Source organism: Maniola hyperantus, chromosome 9 (genome assembly GCF_902806685.2).
Source record: "Maniola hyperantus chromosome 9, iAphHyp1.2, whole genome shotgun sequence".
NCBI classification, from domain to species: Eukaryota; Metazoa; Arthropoda; class Insecta; order Lepidoptera; family Nymphalidae; genus Maniola; species Maniola hyperantus.
In genome coordinates, this window is record NC_048544.1 from 5,936,408 (window position 1) to 5,964,360 (window position 27,953).

Sequence of the window (27,953 nt, forward strand, 5' to 3'; positions counted from 1 at the left end):
TTAAAGGTAAGTACATACATTCTTAAATAGATTTTTATTAATTTTTATGCATAATAGTTTTTGATTTATCGTGCATAATGTCAAAAAAATACGACTATAGTACCTACAGATTACAGAACCCTCGATCCGTAAGTCTGACTCACTCTAGACGGGTTTTTAAATAATTATGTGGAGTCGTAACACATCCTTTCTTAGACTACTAATCCATCATCTAAAAAATACTGTCATAATACTAATTTAAACATTAAACCAAAATAGAATAACTAATTTACACAGTGAGTTTCATTACGTTTTTGCATGTTAAGTATAGCTGATATTAAGCCACTTCCAATGTTCACCTTCTTTCTTTATCTGAAGTTCGCGACTCTTGTCCTTTACCGGTTTAAAAAAGTTGTGGTTTTCTTGGGATAATAATGCTTTAGGCTCTCGAAATACTCCTTCCGTCTAAACATATTACCCATTATATTGATAGAGGCCTATACTAGTAACAATACCTATTTACAATTTAATCTAGATTAATACGGTATTGAATCTATTTGATCTTTGTGTTAACATCCCTCCCACTTAATCCTCGAACGTAGGCAGAAACTAAAGTATTGTCGCACACTTACGTAACATCTTCTGCGGCAATTGAGTGTGATTGATCACTGCTGTCGTTATTGTCTGAATCATGATGCTGATTATGAGTTGAACGTGTCACAAATGCTCTGTCACCTCTATAAGCGTTTCTGTTTATAGATTTCAAAATTCTCAATTTTATGAAAAAAATCGAAAAAAATATTCTGACACTTTTAAAAGGATTAAAAGGATCACGATTATACGCTATTCAACCCTGGTCTATAATTATCGCAATAATTATAATGATGTAAGACTCTTGCAACACCCTTAACCTTAAATGTTATCGCTGACATCAAATGATGATTAGTGTGATCGCTAATCTAGTGGTACGTGGTGGTACTAAAAAAATTAACATAGTGTCACAGGTCAAAATCACATTGTTGTGGTAACAATCCTTTAATCTAAGATTTAAAAATAAAAAGCTGTTAATCCTACTAAAGTTGTTTTTACTTACTTATTTAAAAACATTATTATTTCTCCAGTCATTGGCCGATGCTTTTATAACTATAAAAGAGGTAATCAAACAAATGAATTGAAAGACTGATAAGCACTAATTGCTGGTTGAATCTACGCTATTAATCCGGCAATCACTGATTTCATCGCATCACGTGAAATGTGCGTGGACGCAATATCTATAAGGCTTCATGCAATAATGCACAAGAAATAGAGGCAGCCAATTACGAGCAAAGCTGTCGAGTATATGACGAACGGGCGAGGTTTGAGATGTACATGATCTACAATTTTATCGTAATTAACTAAAGAATATTCTTTTAATTAGAAAGTTTTAACATTTAATAATGCTCTCAAGCTATGTTATGCTATTATATTATCAATAATAAGTTGCACTGATAAGAAACATATTTTATGAAAAGCCCAAAAGTCAGTAGTTTTCAATTTGGAATATTACATTTTCCGTATTTCATCATTCATCTACAATTTTTCAGTATCATGATGACCTCGATGAAGCTTTATATATTTTTGTTTAACGGAAATCTATAATCTAAAAGTAATGTTAACTCATTCAGTCTAGCAACACCCTAAGCAGTCCAAGAGACGATGCTATCTGTCCACGCCACGCGCCCACGCTGCGTGCATTTCAAACATTTTTCCGTCATTTGCTTTAATTACTCAAATCTTGCTTGAAAGCTATCAGTTTCATCGGTTTTATTGGCTTGCTTTATGGTGACTACAAACCGATCGCAAAATTTCTAAAACTGACAGGTTTTCATACTCTTGCAAACAATGAGTCATTTCAATTATCAGCATGCTTTAACAATGTATCACCTAATTTTTAATGGTGGTGATTAACGCTAACATTACACATCAGCATGGCCTAATAAACTTTCTAAATAACCAATATTGAACGCTATTGTACACAAAAACAATACGATTGTAATGAAAATGCAATTTTATCCATTAATGCAGACAAAACTAAAACGGTCGAGTAGTTAGCAAATAAAAAAGGGATTTTGTACCGGCCAATAATCAACATCACGCATCCGTTTTAATGAGATCTAGAGATTACCAAATGAACAGGCAATGAATGGGGCAGGAAGTAGCACAAAGGATTCTACGTCACCGGTCACAAGAACAAATAGGCTATGGGAACTGATTAATAATTAGATTAAACACAACATGTGGAAAAGCGAATGCGAATCGATGTTTCCTCTATTGCACTACGCAAAGACTAACGAATAATACCCACTCGGACAAGCCATAATACAAAAGACATTGAGCTTAAAATCAAATGGAAAATTATAATAAACTCAGTAACAAAACCTGTAACAGTGCTGTTAAATCACGATAATACAATGAATTGTAAAATTGTACTAGAGCCAATTTTATATGAGACTATAATCTTTAAGATCATGCTGTAAAAATATAATTTAATTAATCTTTGCACTCTTTTGTTACAGCGAGCTACCCTGGCGGAGAAGGAGGTAACGACGCTGAAAGAACAGCTAGCTACCACCAGTCCGACGCCGCTCCAAGCAACAGTACCCCCTAAGACCAATGGCTCTCACATAGAACCCTCGAGAGATCAGGCATCAGAAACAAGAATACCCGATAGATTTAGTCCAAATATCAAAGAAGAGAAAAGAAGATCACCCGACATTGATGAGGATATAGAACAAAAAATAGAAATGGCCGCCACAGCGAGGAGCAATAGTAACTCCTCGAGAAGCAGCCCTGTAGTTAATCAGACCAGTAACTTGGAGAACGAGCTGGCTGCGAAAGAAAAAGAGGTAAGAATACCATAACACTGGTTAGTAATGTTTAATTACAATTAAGACAAGAATAGACGTAGATGAAAAGCCATAACTTTAAATACATATTTGATAGTATAGTAATAATCAACCATCAAAAAGAGGATATTTCTTGCCTGCAAATATTATGTGATCTTTTATATTGTTTTTCATCTGCCTTCATTTTTAGGGTTCTGTACCTCCAGAGAAAAAAGAAACCCCTATAGGATCACTTCTTTGGCTGTTTGTCAATACCGGTCAAGGGTAGGTATCAAAATTTATAGAGTATTAGAATCATGAAATTTGGCATGTAGTACCTGTCTCATAGCACAGGTATCTAAAGGAAAAAATCCGAAAAGCGTGAATTTATTATTACATAAAAAAATTGAGAAGTGTTATTTCTTGAACGATGGTACGGAACCCTTCGTATGCGAGTCTGACTCGCACTTGACCGGTTTTTTTAATCACTATTTTTTAACATTTTAGTCGTATTTCATTTAAAATTAAACAAAAATTAGGTTTATTTTGCCTTCGATCTAGCCGTAGCTATAATATTTTCAAGATGAATTATCCGATATTAATGATCGTTGTGAAAAAAATTGACTAATAAGGTCTCGAATCCATCAATAAAAGCTGACACTTGAAGATATCAAAATGGATATATCATTACATCCCGTATAGGAAAGGATGAGTTGTGTCTATGAGGTCATTCGGTTAACTGGCTAGAAAATTATAGTTAAAGGATGCAATAGCCTTGCGGTGCGCCCGCGCAGCCATCGCGTATCGAATGTAACGTACGATCAATAAATCAATTACATGCGCGGGGGCAACGCTGAATTGGATTTGACAGTTGGCTACATTTAGGGACGGTAAAGTATCGATAACCGATTTCAAACTGCATACAATTTTTTGTTTTTAAAAAGAATATGAGCCATGTTTATCACGACTAATATTCCCCTTTCCTCTCCAACTAAGCGTAAACCTCGCTAGGAGTAGGTACCTACAACAATAGTAAGTACAACAGGTGAGGTTTGAACCGCCCGACTTTTCCGATTTCAGTCCGCTCGCTCCGTTAACCGTTGAGCTTCTGAGATAATTCCATAATTACCTCAATAGCTTTGCAATAGGTTGCATTAATCACTACCCTTATTATAAATGCGAAAGTGTGTTTGTGTGTTGGTTGGTCCTTCAATCACGTCGCAACGGTGCAACGGATTGACGTGATATTTTGCATGGGTGTAGATAAAGACCTGGAGAGTGACATAGGCTACTTTTTACTTTTTATTCCAGAAAATCAAAGAGTTCCCACGGGATTTTTAAACCAAATCCACGCGGACGAAGTCGCGGGCATCAGCTACTTAACTAAATAAAAATCCTTTTTTGCTTTATCCTTCCAGCTGAGGACCACCTATTGATTTAGTCTCGAAGACAATAATTTGCAAGTAAACTTTAAGAATAGCAAGACTGATGTCTCATGTAAACTACATATGTAGAAGCCAAACTTCACTTCGGTCGTTGAACTATGGGAGCTTCATTCATATATTTTTAATTAGTAAAAAACAATTACCCAGTACCGTTATACATACATATTAAAACTATATGTAGTAGTATATTAATGTAATTATGCAGACTACGGTTGCTTAAAATAAATAGGTAATACATTTTAATGCCATCATTGTTTGTTATTTTTGAATTTTTTAATAGCAATGGAAGATTTTTTTATTAGTCTTTAAATCCATAAAAGTGCCATCACATGAAAGTTCAAGTTTATTTAGCTGAGAGTTATTATATTAGCATACAAATAATACGATTGTTTATATTAAACTGTATTTTTCCATACTGATATATAACTAGTTGACGCCTGCGGCTTCGTTCGCGTGGATTTGGGTCCAGAAGTATAATTAATAAGCAATATACACTATATAGATGTCCATCCCCGGGATCCAAGTTATCGCTATATTAAATTTCGTCAAAATCGGTTAAACGGCTGAGTCGTGAAAACTTGGCAGACTGTTAAAAATAGTTTTTAATTATTCGTGTCAATCTAACATGTTAGATAGACACGAATAAGTAAAAACTATTTTTTTATATAGCCAAATAGCGGATACCCAGCGTGTGCTACTGCTCTGAAACTAAAATAGGATTCTAAAACCATCTTCGCATTATTGCCTTTTTATTGAAACCGGTTTTGGGCACATCTGTTACATGGTTTTAAAGTCCAGAACGGACACAGATAGAAACATTTTTGTGTTTTATAGATATAAGAGATTAGCTACAAGAACTAGCTATCGATAGTCCCGATACTCGGCCATCGACAATCAATCAAGACAGCCCTATAGCAGGGGAACAGGATATGTTCAATGGAATGATTGATCGGTACCGAACGTCGGTAATCCTTGCACTAAATAAATATCACGTGGCATTACAAACAAGCACTGTATGGGCCAATTAAACAAGAGGGTTTCGAAGAATGACCACTTGGTTAAAGACGTTCAAGCATAATGGTAGAAATTGCAGATGTGACATAAATAAAGTCGATATTCCTTTTTTTTTTGTTTTTTGTTTATTGCGACTTCGTGGAGAATCGTGGAGATATTGCCTATATTATACTAGAAGAAGATTTTTTTCAAATCACAAGTAAGGAAAATAATGATATGATTTTTAAGATAACTGGCTTAGTTGCCAGAACTTTTCTTTAGTCTTACTTTGAAACTTTCTCGTCATAACGTCTGGACATCTCTACTTTTAGCTTACGTAATTATTGGATAACAAATTTACTACTGTAAATACTTACCTATTATAGGAGTGTTTACATTAGTAAATTTATCGTAAGGCCGCGGATACACCTGTAAGTTTACATGATGGACTTACGACAAATTTATCAATGTAAACACTCTTATAAGTATATTTACCTTAGTAAATTTGTTATGAAAATATTGTCAATTAATTACGTAAGCTACTTACTTGAGTTACAGGTGTAATCACGGCCAAATATAGTATTTGGCGATTGAAAAATCGGCTCTCAGGCAATGAGCTTTTAAAGTAATAAATTACTATTTATAAACAGAAAACCTCACTAGAAACACTCGTGCAATACTATTGTGGATGTCGGACACTAATAAATAGCTACATTGGTTTTAACGCAACATCACTGTCTGATTGAACTGGAGCGTTAATATTGATTGATTGTACCACTATCGATATATTTAACACCGGATATTTCAATGCTAGTACTAAATTAATAAAACGTAAAATATGGTCGACAAAACTACGTAAAAAAGGTGATTATAATGTGCTCTACCGTCTACGTAGGCTACGTAAGTACGATCTATGCGTATCGATCTTCAATCATTTTATAGATAACTACTCGTAGCTTATTCTCGCGACTTCATTTCGTCCGCATGGACTAATCAAATTTCGAACCCGTTTTTACCCCCTTAGGAGTTGAATTTTCAAAAATCCTTAGCGGAAGTCTATATCATGATAGCTATCTGCAAGCCAATTATCAGCCCAATCCATCCAGTAGTTTGAGCTGTGCGTTGATAGATCAGTCAGTCAGTTAGTCAGCTTTTCTTTCTTTTTATATATTAAGATATAGATAGATAGACTACGTACTTATGGGAGTAGCAAATTATTTTATGAAACGCAAATATCAATTAAAGTTATACTGGTAAATGGATAAGGTTGTAAATGGCGGCGTTCTGAATAGTTCGAATATCTTTAAAGTATTAGGTATGTATGTAATTATACGCTTGGCTATTTAGAAGCATTAAATTTTTTAATACAGGTATAGCAACAAAACATATTATGGAATTTATAGCATATACTTTATAACTAAATGATGCCCGCGACTTCTGTTGCGTGGGTCCAGGCTTTTAAAAATCCCGTGAGAACTCTTTGATTTTCCGGAATAAAAAGTAGCCTATACATCCACCTTTGGGATGCAACTCCCATCGGCGGTGTTCTCACTAGATTATGACATGGGGTTATTCAAGGGGCGGACCAACGAATTCCTAAAAGGTCAGCAACGCATCGGCAGTTCCTCTGGTGCTGCAAATGTTCATGAGCTGCAATCACTCAACATCAGGTGACCCGCCTGCTCGTTTGCTCGCTATCCCTATTAAAAAAAAGAGCTATCTCTGTAACTTTCGTCAAAATCTTTCAAAGGGATGGGCCGTGGAAACGATTTATAATATTTATTTATATATATTGTATAATACAATTTATAATATTCGTATGGATATATTATGTTGGTATTCTAAAGATTGCATCAACATTTATGAACATTAAGCACCAGTTTTGCTAACTAGCACATAAATGTTAAAAAGGCCCTGGAAAATAGGCAAAAACGAATTAATTCAAAAACCATGCACCGACTGAATGGCTACGGACGGTGCAACTGAATTCTTCCCATTCACGAGCCGTCATTAATGCATTGAATCGCCGAAATCTGTGTTGTAGTGAATTGGAGGCTTTATTTCTTTATCCTTCAATAGGCTATTTTTCAGTACCGTAAATGGAATCTACACAAAATCAGTTTAGGCTTTGCAATATTCTTTACAGGTAATCGCTGTAAATTCAATATGGTTGGAAAAGCGTTGAGTTATTTTTGAACTCGAAACTTGCATATGAAAATTTAAATATGAATAGGCAGTTGAAAATGTTAAATTAGGCTTTATGGAACAAGATCTGTATTTCTAGAGCCATGCGTTTTAAGGTTATTTGAGTATACACACCCATACACCCGTCACGCACACAGTCATTCTTGTAGTATTATATCATTCTTGTTCAGTCTATTTAGGGTTCCGTACCTCAAAAGGAAAAAGGAACCCTTAAACGATCACTTCGTTTGATTTTTGTTTAATTTTATTTGTCGTCCAAATGTCGAAAAAATACGACTGTAGTACGGAACTCTCGGTGCGCACTGCGCGAGTCTGACTCGCACTTGGCCAGTTTTTTCGTTTCTTATTTGCCTACCCCTTCGATGGAAGCCAGTCGCCAAGCTATTATAGTCTGTCACATAAAGTAATTATCACTATAAAGTTAAGTACCTACGGTACGTGACAGGTCGAGATGACAATCGGGGAGGGAACACCAGCACAGCCACCGCGCTAACCCAGTGTGGGCTAGCACAGGTGACGTGCGGGTGTGCGGGGCGTCCCCACGCCTCATACCCCGATTGCCAGCTCAAACTGTCGCGGGCTATAGTAATTGTAGCATACACACTACACAGAGGTCTAAAATTTAAGAAACCTCAGACCAACCTAGTTCGCTACAGATTAAAGAGATGACACTGTCTAAGATAGGGTATTTTAGATTGATGGCAGTATTCTGTATTACGGAAGTCAAGGTTCAGTTCTGGTGTTAAGTTTCCAATGTTTGGAAATCTCATTAGGAATTAAAAACACACCAAATTGAGAATCTAATCCTTTTTGGAAGTTAAAAATATCAATTTTTTCTGACTGTATGTCAAGGCTTAATATTATAAGTAAATATTGTAATTGAATTGTTTCATTGTTACATTGTATTACTAGTTTGTTCTGTTACTTACTGAGGTCACACGGAAACAATCTAGCCGAGAATCAAATCAAGCTTATGTTTTCGACTGCATTTAATTTGGATATACCTATTAAGTGCCTATTCAAAATTGTATAGGTACAGAATAGTAAACTAGGCAGTATATGCGTATTTACGTCCTTCAGACTCTGAACCCCAAAAATCAACATTACAAATTTGATTTCTATGATTTCCATTTTCCCCATCGAAACGAGTTTTCATAATTTTTTTTATAAACCCTATCGAACGAAGTGACAAACTTTTTCCCTCAGTTTTTGTTTTCGTTTCTTTTTCCGAGATCTGACTCGATTTTAATTAAGTGGCATAGAAGGGTTGAAATGTTATTTCTTTTTGATGACAACCGATAAACGATTCAGTTCTGAAAACAACTTTTTTGATTATGGCTTCAGTGAATTGGTTTTGATTGGATCGCAATTTCCATTTAACTTCGTTAAGACAACTGTCAAAAAAGCCCTATAAAAAGGTAATTGTGGACGTAACTTTCTACTGCTTCTCGGTGTTGTGTTTGACTCAAAAATTTCGCAAACAAAAAGCATACAAATTCAGCTTAACATAAACAAACGAAAGACGAAAGACAAAAATTGTTAAGCCGCATAACATTAATGTTATGTGGTTTAACAAAGTAGTCCCGTTTACCTATGTAACTATAACCAACGACTGGGGACGTACGAACGTAGTGAGTACATACCTACCTACGTATTCTACATATTATGGGTTACAAAATTACTAGAGTTGAAAGTACGAGTAGATAATTAACTCATAATATATAACTCGTATCTTAATCTAGAACCTTATGTCAAGTGATGGCCCAGACTTTGAACTCAATCGCATGGATGGCGTAGCACTAAATCCTGATTTACCCTTTATTACAAGTGATAACCGGTGTACTAAGGTTAGCATAACTAATTTTTATCCTATTGTTGGTGTATTTATGGTGTAAATAGAACGGTAAAATATGAAGCTGGTAAGTTTGAAAGGGGCGTCTTAGCCTGCCAAACTATGTTTAATTATATTTTTATGTGTTTATCCTAGGTTAATAGGTCATAAACTATGTATATATTTTTGCTAATTATTAATAAAGACATTTTTTAAACAAACAAACAAACTAAATCCTGAACTGTAAATTCTTAATGTCACTTCGGAGCGGGACATGAAAGAGTGATGACGCTATTTTTGTGCACACAAAAAGGAAAACACTCGAAATTAGTTTATGACGACTGTCTGTCGTTCGATTTATTTTAATTTTGTTATTTTTGGTTGGCGCACGCGTTTCTCTTATTAGGTTTCGACTGTCGTAAACTTACTGTCGGTTCGGCAGTGAATTATCTTTGAACGCAAAATGACTAATGATTTACACGCATATCGAATATGACTACCAACTTAGATTTTAATATACCTGTAAAATAGTATATTATCATAACTAGTTTAATGATAAAGTTATAAATTACGTATTTAGCTTCGAAATGATCAAATAGCGTGAGACTTCAACGACAAATACGTTTATTACCTCTACATTGTTGCTCTGAAACGCAAATGATTCATGCGAATTTGAAACCAATGTGCAGCCTCTGATTGCCTTTGACCTCGTAGACGTCAAACAAGACAAACGCGCCTTTAATAGCAGTCAATCAAAGAGAAAGCAACGGATTCGAAACGTCGACAAGAGATGCAATCAGACGCCCCATCAAACCAAACCTATCATCTCTGAAATCGCCACGCACGATAATTTAATAACAAAAAACTAGATAAAATCGACGAGCAAAACTCAACTCTAACGGCATAGCTATAAGGACAACTACCAGCACCGAAGTCCATAATTACACACGAAACATGCGAGCGTACATGAAAGCAAATGTCAAACTCACATATTTATTTCCAAGTATTGAATGTTGGGGTCGGCTTCTTGGAAGATACGAAGTAAACATCATCGTGTCGATGATGAAAGCGATGTGATTCTTTGTACTCAATGCTGATTAGTCTAATTTTAACGGTCCAAAAAAAGAGCAATTTGCCCCTACCGTGACAACGTAGCGTGTGTAACGTCGATGGTAAATTGAGTTTTTCATATTAACTCTATCGGAATTTAGTAATCGTTCTCAAATTGGGTGTATTGGCTTTTTTGTTGATGTTGAAAACGTACCAACTGTGGGAGAATCTCTCGATACGTACTTCAGCTTAGATTACAGAGTTCTACAAATTACATTTTATCTGTCAATAATTTTCGCGTTATTGGTATCAAAATTAAACGTTGAGGTGCTCTGTAAGCGAGCACCTTAATAAGCTCATAATTAACTTGAACGAATCTGAAACTCGCGTACTCACGCTAGTTTATTTATACACACTGAGCGTCGATATTCAGAAGCCAACTCGATAGATTCATAGCTGCCGACATCAAAGGCTCGACATTAATCATAACTAGCATCAATCGCCGGTGAAACATTTCTGTTTTTATTGTAAATCAGTATTAAAAAGCGACAGCGAGCATGAATCAAAAAAGCGCCTCAAGACGTCAACGTATGCGATAAATTCGTGAAACGTAAACAAAAAATTCGTAGCCCGAATAGACCACCCCGCGGCACACCTGTTGGATCTATTAGCGGAACGCGACGCCCGCGCACGGGATGCTGATATTATCGAGAGTATCTTAATATCCACTTCGCTAAGAGGATTTTACGGCCCCGTATATCAATGTATCTCATGCGTTGAGAAAAATCATCGTGATCAGTTAAGTCGAACGCCGTTCAAAAGACGAGATTACAGATCAAACGAATGTGTTTCCATGCAAATTGTCCGTGGAGTTTCTTTTTTATTTTTAATTTGCCGAACGTAAGTACGGCTCTACGACGCCAAACTAATAAAAGTTATACTTCCTACGAAGTGATATTTATGTATGTACTACGTCTGGCTTCCATCTTTTACGATCGTCAACAGTTACATATTTAATGTTCGATGTTTATCAACATTTCTTTCTTATGCAGGTTATAGTGGAGCAATAAATTATTTATCTTCAAAGGCTTGCTTATTTTCGAACTTTTGTTTCTTTTAAAACGGTAATTCTCGGTTTTACAGCAGACGTCACTAACATTTTTAGCTATTAGCCCAAAGCCTACTAATTGATCAAATACGAATAAACAATAGTTACCTTACCTATAACTTGGTTACAAGAAAGGTTATATTTTTAAATTTGCCATTTTTAGGGTTCCGTACCTCATGTACCTCAAAAGAAAAAACGGAACCCTTATAGAATCACTTTGTTGTCTGTCTGTCTGTCTGTCGGTCTGTCAAGAAACCAGCGGCCCTACCGCGGTTGTTTGACAGCTAAGTACAATGTCACGATCGCAATCATCTCTGATTGGTTAATGCTCGCTCACTATTGACCACAATGCATTGTTGCTCATTGTTGCAACAAGAATCGCACAAATTCAGCCAATCAGAACAATTGAGATTGTAATAATGATTGATGCAGGTTTTAGACAATCGCCCCGCAGAACACTCATGACTCAACAACAACATGACTCGCACTTGGCCGGTTTTTATATGACGAGCTAATGTGTTTGTTGCGAGTTGTAAGAAATTAATCAATTTCAATATTTCAGTGGACTATTAATTATTTTGTTATTAAGTTACTAGTTGTTATTAAATAAGCTATTTCTACATCACTAACCATTTAAATATAACCCTGAGATATATTTCAGGGTATTAAGAGCAGCCTATAAATTTACAGATAACGTTAAAGATAAGCGATTCGTCGAAGATGCGACGTCGATTTAGGCCTTCTAATGATATCATATTGTACGCTTTAGTCATTTTGTTAGTCAGTTGTTTACATAACTGACTCAAGCTGAAACAATTTAAATGGTGACACATTATGCCGAAAGAGCGAAGGTATGATTCGGAATTAATATAAACTATTGGCATGTTTTACCTGAATTTTGATAATGCTATGAACTCTAAGATAATTATTAATTTTAAAGGTGAAACTTTATAGTTATTTATCCTAGTTACTTTATTTTCATTCACAACATCATCATTAGTTACGAGTGCTTTTAAAATATCATAATAACGTGAAAAGTGTTGATGATATTCGATATATCATTAAGATGTCGAAACTATTTCCGACAGAAACATCGCTCTGATATCTAACTCTGTATCTATTTTTTATTCGTATTTTAACTTCTACTAGTATTCTTAACGTCTAGTTTGATTTGTATCAAAAAAAATGTTTATATTTAGGAACTCAAAAACTTCAAAATAAAACTAGAAGAAACAGCTTAAAAAGAAATCACAATGTAGCAGGCAGGTACTCTGGCCATTGCACCAGACGATCGTCGAATCCATTTCTATTCTGACACCTTACACAAATTACCTCATGGTACAAAAGTTTGAACATTATTACATCTATCACTTTCAAAATTTAACGATAAGCATAACATTCGTAAATAAGAAACATACTGGAAATGACATTTGGCAAAGCCCCAATGACACATAATATATAAATGTATACCAAACGATTGACCGAAGGAGAAAAATAGTGATTACTCTAAATAGCATTCAAAGAAAATGTTGCATAAACATAACCATCTTATAAGCTTACTGATATTTATATATGTTAGGTTCTTCAATCAATAATGTTCATTACATTTTAATTAAACGCATCAGCGCCTCCAGGAACTGCGGAGGCCATTTATTGTAATAGCTAATTAATATTGATAACCTAATTCTAATACCAAGTCGAATTCATTATATCGCTATACATAAAACATGATGGATCCCTATAATCTTAACATGATGGTATTAAGATAAATGTACCTACATCGTGAGAATCGTCATTATTTTTACCATAGCAAGTAAATAAGAACTTTTTCACTTATAAGAATTATTGCTATAATAGTTAGTTGTTTTTAAAAGTTTTTTTTTTTAGTTTGACTAGTTCGTGTGGCATACAGTACATCAACTTTCTAGTTTTAATAGTTTCTGAATAAAGCACATAGACCGACAAAGAGATGGACTGACCTAATAGATGAAAATATAAAAGTTCTGACTACAACAAGAGAAGGACAAAGATATCATTAAACATGTCGAAGAAACTTAAACAGTAGACGCATAAGCACCGATCGAAATAACAATCACTTCACATATTATTACACCTCTTATTAGAATACGTACTCCAGACGATAATGACTCGTACAGTTCTCAATGAAATAATCGAAACACTTTCTTCAATATATACTAATAAGAACTAATTTCCGATAGCGTATATGTATGTAATGTAATTATAGAGTTGAATGAAATTTAGCTAAATGCGTTTCTTGATAAGGTTTATTTTGGACTGGAGACTGATCATGCACGTTGTCATATGTCGGTGCGCGTTAGTTCGTAGCAAGTAACACGTGTTCAGAATATGTCAATTCATTATAAAGTTTGTGTAGCGTAGAAGATGATTTGTGACATATTATCGGTATAATGCCCTATCTGTTTCTATATTACCATTAAGGGGAATATTGTCTGATCTACCGAATTCTGAGGAATTGACAAATTCTGTGAGACTGCACTGTAACGTACTTATTGGTTTCATGCTAAGTGTGGCTCTTATCGCGTCTTTAAATGGTATTTTATCAGCATACATTAATCCAACTGGAATCTTGCAATTATCTATAGTTACTATGATAAAGAAAAGATAAATTCTAATAATATTCTATTCTAAGATTACCTGTTCCCCATAAAGCCAACACAAATATTTTCCGATGATTTTAAAGATTCAATTGTAATCATTAATCATTATTTTTATTATAGGCTGAGAATAAAATATTGATAAACATCATTCATATTATTTCGACTTTGAAAACAATTTGCCTAAAAACATTGAAACAAAAGAACTTCCCGAACGCAATTACCTCATGTCCAAAACAAAACTGTTCATTATTTTTTATTGAAATTAATGCAAAAATCAATCAAATCAAACTTTCTACCCCCCGTTTCTACTTTTGAATGGTGGAACATTTTTCTTCGCACCCTCGGATCCCTGAGACAATGGGGAAGGTTATTAATATTCTAATATAAAAAAACATCGGTGCTAAACAATAGGTGCTGTTAATTTGCTCATTAAGAATTCATGGGGAGTCTTCTGGTGAGGGAAGTTCAGTTGCGAATTTCGAAATAATGAAATCCTTTGATACATTTTATGGGCCCGATATGGGTGATGTTTATTGGGGATATTATTATGCCTATATTCTACCTTTGTTGTGGTAGACGCTATTACAAAGAAGAGAGGGTTCAAATCTACATAACAAACCATATTAACTATATCTACAAAATTAAGAGTGGTTTTTATCTTCATATCTATTTTCACACAACTTAGGAAATATGTACGTGATCCTACCTACGTAATAAAAGGCATTTGCTTTTCATTCTTTATTTCAGACTTAAGATTTATGCAGATTCATCTCCAAACTAAACCAGTATAATATGTAGTATAGTCTATGTACTAAACTTTGCATTAACCTTGATGTATTTTTAATAAAACGTATTCAAAACTAGTTAAGTATTTGTGAAAATCTTTTGCATTCATTATAGAACTATAAAGAGTGTACAGGTTTCGGAAAAGTCAAATTCTTGATAGATTTCCCCGGAGAACAAGAAGCCGTATCTTTGCTGTATGAAGTTGCCATGATTGATATTCCACTCGCCTTGTATTGACTGCTCGTAGCTTTATTTACTGAAAACTTTAAAATTCGCGAAAACTAATACTTATGCCGTGATTTGAAAAGATTTTGTTAATCTTTTTAACTTTGCTCAGGTCTAGATTTTATAGCTGTTATGGTTACGACAACAAGTGAGATTAAAGCTTATTAAACTGATAAAATTATTTCAATCTTCCAACTGGGGACTGCAAAATTTTTGATCACATTTAATATTATTAAATTATTTGGACTTCTGAAATATGAATGTCCAAAACTGGATATTTATGAAATTAGTCATCGTTTATTTGGGTGCAGTCAGATCAGCTGCAAATGAAAATAAATCATCAATTTTGAGGACATTGGACACAATACATTGTGGGACAAAACAACCGATAATTTTAATACTTTGAATGACAAAAAGCTTCTGACCACGTGTCGTGGGGTTCCAAACCGGTTCTAACCGGTTCCTAATAAAATACCATTCAATCGAAATTTTAAGTTCACCACAGTAGTGTATGTTTACCAAGAAAACTTTACACGCGACTGTGGTTTTTGACTCGATTGCAAAAGAAGCAAAATTGCTTACAAAAATTTTCAGACTATTACCAATTTTGTGCGACGTTATTGGTCGTACGACACCCATTTATGGCCGATGTAAATTCGAATGTCCAGCTGCTTTTAATCGGAGCTGATCTATTGATACGGGACTTTTAATAGCGAGTACTGATTCATTTTTTTCTTCATTCAACTTATTTAAAGGACAATATTAATACGTCTGTAGCTTTGCAAGCTTCTGTATCAATTGATGGCAGTTGTAAGAGACTGTAGCAAATGCCGCTGTTTTTTCAAAACTTCAAAGAAATGTTGATTTATTAACACACTTAAAGTACCTACTAGGTTCGTAAATAATGGATACATGTTTCGATACGCTTAGAGGAGGTGTTGCTGATCGACAGGCTGAAGTAATCGGTAATAACGCCGACTCAATCAAAGTTTTATAACTCGGAGCGAAAATAAAAGTGAAAAAAATAGCTCCCAACAAACACGCCACTGAAATAATTCAATTAAATTGAATATCTGCAGCCCAAAAACAAAGGCGCCAAAAGAAATGTCTCGCATAAATTATTCCCTTTTTTTCCACCACTTCATTGTTGAAGATATCGTTAATATTAATTTTTTGACACGGAAACAAACGGATTTTAATATTCGAGTTATTCATCCCTTTGTTATTGTAATGTTTGTGTCGATACCTCAGCTGAGAGTAGTGAGAGGTCGCACTTGGCTTTGGCAACCAGTACAATTTATGCCAGAATCACGGCTCGTTAACCCGTTATATGTATGCAGCGGTGGTAGGTTCGATCACCTCACCTGACAGATTGTATTGGTATACGTAAGACAGTTATTTGTTCCGGTCTAGGTCACCTACATCTTAAGCGTGATCAGTGATCACTTTATTATGTTGAGTTTACCTCGTAGGTGCTATAGTGGACACGAAACGATAGATCTCATCAACAGTTGCTTAGTACCTATTTGCTGAACAAAGTATATACTTAGTATCTGAAATTTCGGCACAATCGATAGGTGAACCGTAACCACAGACCACAGTGACCTAATGGTTAAAGGCGCTCCGGGTTAGGAGGCGTCCAAGACAGGCACAGGTTCTTCATATCCTACCGGTTCTGTAATTTTTTATCTGTACTAAATATGATTTAGACGCGAAAAGGAAGCGGTGATAGCCTACTTACTATGGTTAAGACGTCGACCTTCTATTCAGAGGATCCGTGGTTTAAGCCAGATACGCACCTCTAACATTTTGGAGTTCATTTTAAGGAACTATCTATTTATGATTACTCAAGAAAACATCGTGAGTATAGTGCATGCCTGAGATTTTTTCATAATGTTCTCACTATCCCCACTTCGGCAGTGAGGTGGACTGGCTAAGCCCTTCTTATTCTGAGATGAGACCCGTGTTCAGTAGTGGGCCAGCGATTGGTTGAAATGATTATTATGACAATAGATACTCATCAGTACATTTCTGTAGATTATCAAGGCTCTTTCAATGATAAAAGGGTGTGGATTTGACTCGCTTTCAGCAATGCGCTGGATATGGCATATCTACAGTTTATATTATTATGTTTTTAAAAGAGCTGCCGCTGAATTTCATGCGCTATAGGCAGGCCATTCCAGTAGTTTTTATACTAAAAATTTATTAATAAAACTACTTATTTTCTATTCTCTTTTGTGTTCTATTCTATTTTTTCCTACTATAGGTACAGCTAAGGTACCTACCTATTATACAATTTTGTTTTGACATATTTCCGCATTGACGCAATTTCTACGGAAAAAATATTGTGATTTATTATCGATTTTACCAAATATCGTTATTTAAAAAAAACAAGCGAAGTCAACGGCCCGCCTTATCGATACGGGGTCAAATTTAGCCGTTCACACTAATTACGATAATATCAATAGTTTTACAAAAATACATATGTTCCCAAAGTATTAGTAACATTATGTTTATTAATTCATACTTTTAAAGGAATCCGCTTTCATTAAGTAGGTAATTAATTCAAGTTCAAGTCAAAAGTCTGTCATTTATTCAAAATGGATAACACTGCACAATTAGTGCGCGACAGGTTGAGCTGGCAATCGGCCCCGATCACCCGCACATCTACCACGCTAATCCAATGCGGGATAGTGCGGGTGACGGGCGGGTGTGCGGGGCGTTCCCGCCTCATACCCCGATTGCCATCTTGACCTGGCACGGCGTGCCTATACTTGTTGAATGAATCGTTTAATTAAACATCTATATATGTACCTAAGTCGTGAGGTTATGGTGGATTATATAAACCACATTTAAACTGATTTAAAATCTTTAATTACTTGTCCATCAAAGACTAAAGAAAGCTATGAATGGCTTCCAAACGCGGGCTGGTCTGAGTAGCTATGCTCTACACTTTTCATCGTTTTCGTCAGAAAAGAATTCGCAAGAACCGAAGAGTCTCGTTAAAACCATTTTAATCACGACCCCCTTTTATGCGTTTTTCAGCTTATCACCAAGGTCGAAAATTCCACAACTTTTATACCAAAGGTTAACTGGAAAAGAATACCTCTAGGTAAAGTCCCGGGAAATTGCTATTGCGCGTGGCCGCTATCTTAGTGACCTCAGCACTAGACTGAAGTTTCGAGCTGCTGATATATTTTTATTTCGGCTGACGTCAAAATGAAGTCATTTCGATGTTATAGAGACATGGCTCCAGCGCAATAGCAATTTGCGGGACTTATAGTAGGTTTAAGTTCGCCTACGTATAGTCTACGACAGGTTGAGATGGGCATCGGGGTATGACACGGGGAGTCGCGCCGTCCCGCACGCTCGCACGTCACCCGTGCTCGCCCAAACCTGGTTAGCGCGGGGGCAATGCGAGTGTGCAGGACGTTTCCTCCCCGATTACCATTTTTAACCGACTTCAAAAAAAGGAGGAGGTTCTCAATTCGTCGGAATCTTTTTTTTTAACCTGTCGCGTACTACACATTCTATTTTTTATGTGCAAAAAAAAGTTTAAAACAAGAACGAACTTTCCGGAGTTAGGTATACGTGGGTATACCTAACCTATCATACTTTTTAAGCATTTAAATATGACATTGAGGAAACCTGCATGCAGTATGCTTGATAGTTCTCTATAATGTTCTCAAAGGTGTGTGAAGTCAACCAATCCGTCCTACTTGACCAATGTAACTTTTCATTCTGAAAAGATATCCGTTCGCAGAAGTGGGCGATTGAGGTGATTTTTCGTAATTTAATAATTAATCGATAATGTTACGTAACTTTGGGGAGTATTTAAAAACAAATCGATCGATCCACGTGTAAGTGCCATCCGGTGGGTATTAGCAGATACCGATTATACAAACAATTTCTCGTTGTTATATAGTTGCGTCCATATTTTCGGCACAACCGAACCGGCGACCGCCGATAGCGTATCCTGTTGTGATAGTTACCAGCAATAGGATGTCGATAAGTGCATCAATAGACCGTTTAGAATAATGAGGTAAGTTATAATAAAAAATTAGATACATTATTGAATATAATATGATAACAATACTAACCCGTTATTATTATAAGAGCGAAAGTGTATTTTTTGTGGGTTTATCGGTTTGTCCTTCAATCACGTCGCAAAGGAATGATTTTTGCATGGGTATAATGAAAGGGCTATAGACTAGCGTAGGCCGTCCGTTTCCATCCGTCTTTCCATCTATCTGTCCGTCTGTCCGTGTCATGAACTTTGAAATTTTCACAGATGATGTATTTCTGTTGCCGCTAAAGCAACAAATATTTAGTATTTAAACAGAATAAAATAAATATTTAAGGGGGCTCCCGGACAAAAAACGTCATTTTTTTGATCTTTTTTTGAACGAAACTCTTTGATCTTTCGGAATTAATATATGTAGCCTATGTCACTCTCCGGGTCTTTAAAATCACTTCGATCTCTCTCTCTCTCTCTCTTTAAAAACACTTTTTCGCATTTATAATGTGGGTAATGATCTAAAATAAATGTACGGATAAGTTTAAGGGACATAGATTTAAACTAGCTTATGCTCGCGACTTCGTCCGCGTGGACTACACAAATTTCAAACCCCTATTTCACCCCCTTAGGGGTTGAATTTTCAAAAATCCTTTCTTAGCGGATGTCTGCGTCATAATAGTGCCTGGTTATCTACGTGCCAAATTTCAGCCCGATCCATCCAGTAGTTTGAGCTATGCGTCCATAGATCAGTCAGTCAGTCAGTCAGTCAGTCAGTCACCTTTTCGTTTTATATAATATTTAGATTAAATTGTATCATTAAAATTGCACACACGTGGCTTTACGTACTGAATATTTGCATTGAGACATTGCATAATGCATTGTAAGATCTCAGTTAGACATTTTATTGTTGTTCAAAAGAAAATGAAGCTTTTTTTAAATTCTGTTTCCTCAGCATCTTTTATAAACAAACATCTATTTAAATTCTTCTCGTACAGTAGTCGGTACTTACCCCGAAACGAAACACTACTACACCATCCGTTTAGAGGGCATTAAGCAATTTACCTAATGTTCCACCGATTACTTATATCGATAAGAAACCCTCTTTCTTCATTGATAAGATTGATATTCAATTGGAAAACGCTTCCTTTCAAAATTGTCCGGCGTAGAATGCTCTATATATAAATAATTTTGTAGTAAATTGTACTTATAGAACAGATAAATAGAGTCGCGTTTCTATTGTTGCCCTATAGTGTTTCACGTTAATGTTATTGTGTATTGTACCTATCTATAGAAATAGTTCTCAGAGGATACTAGTATCTATCTAATGGTTTGCCGTTAAATTAATGCCACAATTTATGACAGTCGGAATTAGCTGAACGCGATAGATCTACGGGTTTATTGATTGATGTCTTGTGATACACTTTGTTTGACGAGACCATTATAAGTTGAGACGCGAGTTCTGAATCTGTTCAAATATTTGTACAATTGACATCAATGAAAGTTACAGCTCTGTCATAACTCATAACTTTAGCAAACGTATTTGAAGCTAGAACTTCATCTAATGCTAGTACAGAGCCTTTTGGAATTTTTCTCCTAGAATTTTTCATTAGATATAACAAGGTTCTACGCTTATTTTACTAACCTGCTTGGTGTTAAACGTAAGTTGCTACTTAAATCGATAAGAAATATAAGAAAAATGTCTGTCTACCTTTGTGTCATATTATTGTGTACATACTAAAATTAATTAAATATTCACTAAATATCAGGACATGTCCTGGAAACAGATTGTTTTGTAAACCTGCTAAAGTAATATTCTTTTCGTTTCGTACAATATAAAAATCCACTCAATTCGCTTTAGCAATTTACATTAATGTTCGGCCTGAGTGCGCCCGCCGCAGAATGACATGCCGTGGATAATGGGTTCGATTCCGAGCAATCTTCTATGATGCGCCGATAAAAAGAAAAGAGGCTTCCTTTCGATCAGGCTCTTTTATTATTAAGAAAAATTCGAACTCTACCTTTCGTTCCTTCACGCTCTTTTTCATTCATTAATAACTAGACTAGATGATACCCGCGAATTCGTCCGCGTAGATTTAGATTTTTTTAATCTCGTGGAAACTCCTTGATATTTTCCGAAATAAAAAGTAGCCTATGTAGGTCTGTACGTCTCTAAGATACACTTAGACAAATTCGCGGGCATCTAGTTAAAATATTAAAAAAAATTGTACCTAACTATCGTGATTGATTGAGCAACAAAAAAAAAATAAAAACCGACTTCGATACACAAACACTAAAAATTGAAAAATAATTTAATTTATTACCGAATATATTATGTATACAAGAGTTAATATAGTTCCATAATAATATTTTTTGGTGCCGGTGCCAATTAGCTCTAGCTGCGCGAATCGTCTAGACTTCATATTTTTATGAGACTCCACAATGGCACCTCATTGGCACCGACCCCAAAAAATATTATTATGGAACTATATTAACTCTTGTATACATAATATATTCGGTAATAAATTAAATTATTTTTCAATTTTTAGTGTTTGTGTATCGAAGTCGGTTTTTATTTTTTTTTGTAAAAAAAATTATTGCACAATTTTTAGTGGTCCCATGGAATTATGCTATGACTGGTTAAAAATCTACTGTTTACTAAGCTATTACACTGATCGCGAGCAATTTACTCTTATCCGTTGAGGAGTTCCAGTATCTATCTTCGAAGATGTTCATCAGATCTTCACCAAATTTAAATGGGACCAACTTTGAAGTATACCCTTTCAAACAAAAAAAGAATTTTCAAAATCGGTCCAGGCGTCTTCGAGTAATCGGGGAACATACATAAAAAATAAAATAAAAAATAAAAAAAAAGATTCCGACGAATTGAGAACCTCCTCCTTTTTTTGAAGTCGGTTAAAAACCATTTAATGTACGAGAACTTTGCTGAAAAATAGATCGATTATAATAATTACAAAATATCGAAGAATAGATTCCTATTCAAATGTGAACCATCGTTGGTACAAAATGTCTCTGATCTCGAACACAAAGTTGTCGTTGTCTCCAATAAATACTGAAGCATTTAGACCGATAATGAAGGGGAGTTAATACCTTCGATTATTTATTTAAGGTTTTCGCCACCTGAGGCTTGGGACAAAAAACGGTGGAGTGTTAATTAATTATTTCTACAACACCCCTTAAAATTAATCAAAACCTTAACAACATTAGGATAAAGATGAAAATCGATTGTAAAGTTCAAAGTTGATCATCGGTAAAGGATTAAAAAGCTTGCGTTCTTTTGAGAGGATTTTAATTTGTCGTTTGTGAGCTTTCTACTTTTACTTTGGCTAATGTTGGTCATATATTGGCTTTTCAGATTTTCTCTTTAGTATTCGTATTTTATTTCGTGGCTTTTGTGCTAAAGCGATGAGCAGCCTAGTTATATATGGAATAACATGTGGGAATACATGTAGATAGAGTTATCAATATGAGGTATGATATGGGGTTCAAAACCCTATATCATACAGCATTATAGCAGCATTTGTAAAATCCACACGAAGATACAAAGACGAATTCACGAGCATAAGCTAATATTATATAAAAGGAGAAACAGACTGACATAAAAATAAAACTTGGCCAACACGTATTAGAGCTTAGACCTTAGGTATATGACGCATGGCATAATATTGTATATCAAATATTTGAAAAGGGCAACCGCCGAGTTTCTTGCTGGTTCTTCTCGGTAGGAAAGGCATTCCGAACCAGTGGTAGATGCATCCGACGATTCGAAAGTACTTGTAAAAGTTTACTTGAATAAAAAAGATTTATTATTATTATTATGTGAGAATGTTGTGTGCACTTGTTATCCTACTAATATTATAAATGTGAAAGTGTAGATGTTTGGATGTTTGTTACTCACGCAAAAACGGCTGAACGGATTTGGATGAAATTTGGAATTGAGATAGATTATACCCTGGATTACCACATAGGCTACTTTTTATTCGGGAAAATCAAAGAGTTCCCGCGGGATTTTGAAAAATAAAAAAGTCCACGCGCACTAAGTCGTGGGGCTAGTCAGCTAGTTGTTAATAAAATAAGCTTAAAGATTATTATCAAGTGAATTTCGAAACAAGTCTTCCCACAATGAACCGATTAAGAAACATCCAATCACGAGAAAACAAAATGGTTTCCGCGGTACAACGCAGTATGTGCCCGGAGAGCCGAAAAGGGAACCGATACAATTAAAGGGAAAACAACGACTTTTAAGTACTAATGCTAAGACGAATGTTGCGGAAAATCAAAGACCCCCTACCACCCCGTCTGCAGGGACGACTGATTTACGAAACACCCCCCGAACGGGGTGCGTTTTTTAATTTTAATACACGATACGAGATTTATCCTATACAAAAGGAGCATTTGCTTTTTATTTTTGATTCGATCTTTATGATATGACTGTACTGATACGCCCTGGCTTCACAAGGGTGACCTTAAGTAAGTACCTTCCTAGTACCTACCAATAGTAATCGACAAGTCGAGATGACAATTGGTGACAGGGGACGCCCTGCACAGTCCCCGCGCTAACCCGGTGCGTGACAGTGCGGGTGACGTGCGGGTGTGCGGAGCGTCCCCCCGTCTCATACTCCGATTGTCATCTCGACCTGTCGCATACTGTAGTCTAAATATATAAAAGGAAAAGGTGACTGACTGACTGACTGACTGATCTATCAACGCACAGCTCAAACTACTGGACGGATCGGGCTGAAATTTGGCATGCAGATAGCTATTATGACGTAGGCATCCGCTAAGAAAGGATTTTTGAAAATTCAACTCCTAAGGGGTTGAAATAGAGGTTTGAAATTTGTGTAGTCCACGCGGACGAAGTCGCGAGCATAAGCTAGTAAGGTATATAATCCTTAAATGGCTGAAAATATTTTCATAACATGTAACTAAGAACCGTCTCGACTAAACATGCTGTTTAATTATAAACCGCATTGTAATTGGTCCATCCACAAATAGACATGGCATACAGACATAAAATGGTCACTTAACTTCTAAAACCACTCTCCTCTATTCTGTTTGCATCGGGGGTTAACAATCCATACTAGGTAAACCATAGATACTATCCATCCTAATATATGCGAAACTGTGTTTATGTCTGTCTGCCTGCTATCTTTTCACGGCCTATCCGTTTAACCGATTTTAAAGTTTGGTACAGCAATAGATCAGATTATAGAATAATTAATCTAAGAGCAATAGCTAGCATCCCGAAGACAGATACAGGCTACTTTTTATCCCGGAAAACAAAGACTTCCCACAGGATATTAAAAATCTTTTAAGGTCGCGGGCACCTTCTAGTAAAACAAAAAAGCGAGTTAATAAAAACGTGTTAAAATAAATAAAACCACTTCGGATTAATCAAATTTTAAGTTAGTTAATTTATGTTTTTATGACCGATTTAGTCATATTTTTGTATTGTGCCCAACAAAAAAGGTTTTAATAGGCAATAAATTTTAAAAGGTAAAAATCATATCAATAAAATTAATATTTGATTAGCGTGCTGATAAGTAGGCTTTGGTTATTTTCATATTTATGGGTCATTGTATAGTCAAACCGACACGACGCCCTTTTATTTACAGTAGACCAGCACGCGTGTTGGTTTTAGGTTTTTATTGCTGCACTAGTATGTATCAACCACAGACCTACTTATATCTAATACACGCTGGATCTGCAATTGCCGACGTTTTTGCAGCAACTTAAATTTCTCCATTTTGCACGCTGATAGCAGCAGTGAGCGTATGTGAGGGTACTCGGAACTAAATGTTAGTCATAAAACATGGTCTTACATAATATTATGTAAGACCATTTGAAGACAATTTTAACCCCCGGTACGGTCGGTAGGACGAATGAGCCATGTTTCTTGTACATAGTATTCGAATATATTTGCCCTTTCTACAAACCATTGATGCAGTTTCATTTTGTATGGCAAACGTCTTCCAGCGCACTTATTCAATATTATGTCCATTTCAGTGGCAATATTGTTAAAAAGTTAAAGCGGTGATAGTTGGTAGTTAAGTTAAGGCCTTGTTAATAATCTGCATGTCTTAAAATTCTCCATAATGTTCTGAAAAGTCTGTGAAATTTGCCGATTCGTCCCAAATCTTTCTGAAAATGCTAATAAATAGGTACTCAGTGCATTGATTTAGCACTTAAAACAAATATCAAACATTTGTAGCATAAGTACTAGCCAACCCTCTCTTTCCCATCGGTTTTCTTTGTCTAATTGATAATTCTTCCGATCCCTCCTCTAGAATAATACAATTAATACCCTTATGCCGGCCTACTTACAAATTTCTTGGCCCAACCCTTATTAGCGACCCTTCATACGAGAGACGCTGACGTGCGCTTCGTTGCTGTCAACAGAAATGACAATCAATTACTTGAATATAATAATTGTATTGTAATACATATTATAGAAATTTCAAATTGTTTATCCCGCAGATATTTTAAATCCTATTTACCGTATTTGTATTGAAAAAGTATTTTTGTATTTTGGCACATTGCAATGCGTCATTTTAAAACCCTTTCCCTACAAAATGCCAAAAATGTTTTCTTAGGATTGGGATTGTTACCTAAAATAAGTATTTATTATAAAATAGATGAGTGTTTTTATTTGGAAACTATTTATAATTACGTAGCCTGGTGTGTTCTATAAATAATTTTAGAAAAATTGGTGAAGAAAGTGGAAAAAATAATGTTTATTCTAACTTGCTGGTAATTACTCTGTCGTGATTTTGTATGTCATATTCAACCCTGATAACGGGCCGCCATTTTTTGAAGCACGCTTGAAGATGTCAAAAGATGCGTAAACTCCGCACGAATATCGATGTAACGTAGGTATGAGTCACGTACACAAGCATGCGAATTTGTCTTCATTTCTCAAGACAAAATTGTATGAATTTTGCCTATCTGGAGTTTTATAATAATATCTTTGGTAATATTTATTTACCTATGTGTAATTAAGAATTTTTACTTACTCTACAGAAAAGTACCTGGTTGTTTTAAACGTGAAAATTTAAACGAGCGTTTGCTGAATCAATGTGAACTCACCACGGTGTCATGTTCACCCCTGCTACTAGAGACTTGAAATTGCTTTAACAATTCGAAACGCGTATATCTTTTGTCGCGTTGAGAACACAAAAACAAACAAATGTTTTTCGCGTACAAACTTTTCTTTGTAAAACAGCTTGTTTGTTTATAATTTTGGGCGAAAGGATCGTTGATTTTTCCTATTTTACCAACATGTGTATTTTAATTTTTAATTCAATTTATAAAGGCACTCGCCTTTACTTTGAGTTTGGCCAGCAATTACAAAAACATTAGGTAGGTACTTAATATTCTAAAACTAAGCAAGGTGTTTTCTGGACAAAGTCGATTAATAGGCTGTTACTTAACTTTGTATTCAAAGATAGAGTAGACGATAATGTCGTCTACAGGCTATTGTACGGGGGCTGTAATCGCGCGGCTCATTCGGTAATTCTGCCACCCCCTTTACAGATGGTTGGTCGGTTTAAATATGGCCGGCCAACACTGGCGTGACGTCACTGATCCTGCAAACCACTTAACCGATTTGTTCTTTTAAAAAAAATTGTCTTAGAGATAATCGCGGCCATACATAAATACATACTTACATACGGGTTGAATACAGAACCTGCATTTTTTGAAGTCGTTTAAAAATGACTCATCATTTTAACACGGGTCATTTAAGTAAGAGACCACTCAGGCATGCAGGTTTCTTCACGATGTTTTCCTTTACTGTTAAAACAACTTGTACTTACCACTTGTTTAACGTTTAAAACGTATATAATAGCTGTAAAAGTTCGAAGCGAACCCGGGACCCCATGATTGGAAGGCCAAAGTCTAAAAGCTACTAGACCTCTGGGCTGTCGCTGCCTTTTTACCATTTTGAGATTAGAAAAACGAAATAGATATAGAGAAATACGCCACCAATATACAAAGTTTTTGGGGTTTTCTTATAATTTTATCTACTATCTCATTTTATTTGTTAGTTAAACTAGCATTAAACTAGTTATTTTATTTTATAACAAATAGTTATTTTATTTTGTTTTTTTACAGGTAAGGATTACCAGAATATTCTTCAGTAATTAGATCCTAGAAATCCAGAGTATTCTTCCCTTCCTATTTGTAAGTTTAACATGGATATTTCTTTTTAATATTTTTTACCCTCTTTACCTCAAAGGTAAAGGCATACCTACAGAGTGAAATGAAGCTGAGTCTAGAGATACTAATAATATCAGAAAATGTAAAAAATCTACAATGTAAAAAAAAATTGCCGAGTACGGAACTATTTAATATTATGATTAATAATAATATTAAATAGTTCCGTACTCGGCTATTTTTTTCGACATTTTGCACGATAAATCAAAAACCATTATGCATAAAAATAAATAAAAAACTGTTTTAGAATATACAGGTAAAGTCCTTTCATATAATATCCCACGAGGTATACATAGTTATCTTACTTTTAAAATTGAAAATACTAATTATTTGTTCATAAACACATTTTTTTGTGTGATGTTGTGCTATAAGACCTACCTACCTGCCAAATTTCATGATTCTAGGCCAACGGGAAGTATGTTTTCTTGACCGACACGACAGACAAACGGACAGACGGAGAGACAACAAATTGATCCTATAAGGGTTCCTTTTTTCCTTTTGAGGTAGGGAACCCTAATAAACACGAAAGTATGCCTGCCTGTCTGCTAGTTTTGATGAAATTTAGTACAAAGTTAGCT

At 35.3% G+C, this 27,953-nt stretch overlaps 1 protein-coding gene across 10 annotated transcripts in view; it reads left to right on the forward strand.

Moving 5' to 3' along the window:
• Positions 1-27,953, forward strand: part of LOC117984920 (homeobox protein cut-like) — a 226,937-nt gene that overhangs the window by 115,160 nt on the left and 83,824 nt on the right. For all 10 annotated transcript variants that reach the window (XM_069500690.1, XM_069500691.1, XM_069500698.1 and 7 more), the window contains one exon: positions 2,535-2,864. In XM_069500690.1, the coding sequence (XP_069356791.1) occupies positions 2,535-2,864 (330 nt within the window). The remainder of the gene's footprint in view (positions 1-2,534; positions 2,865-27,953) is intronic.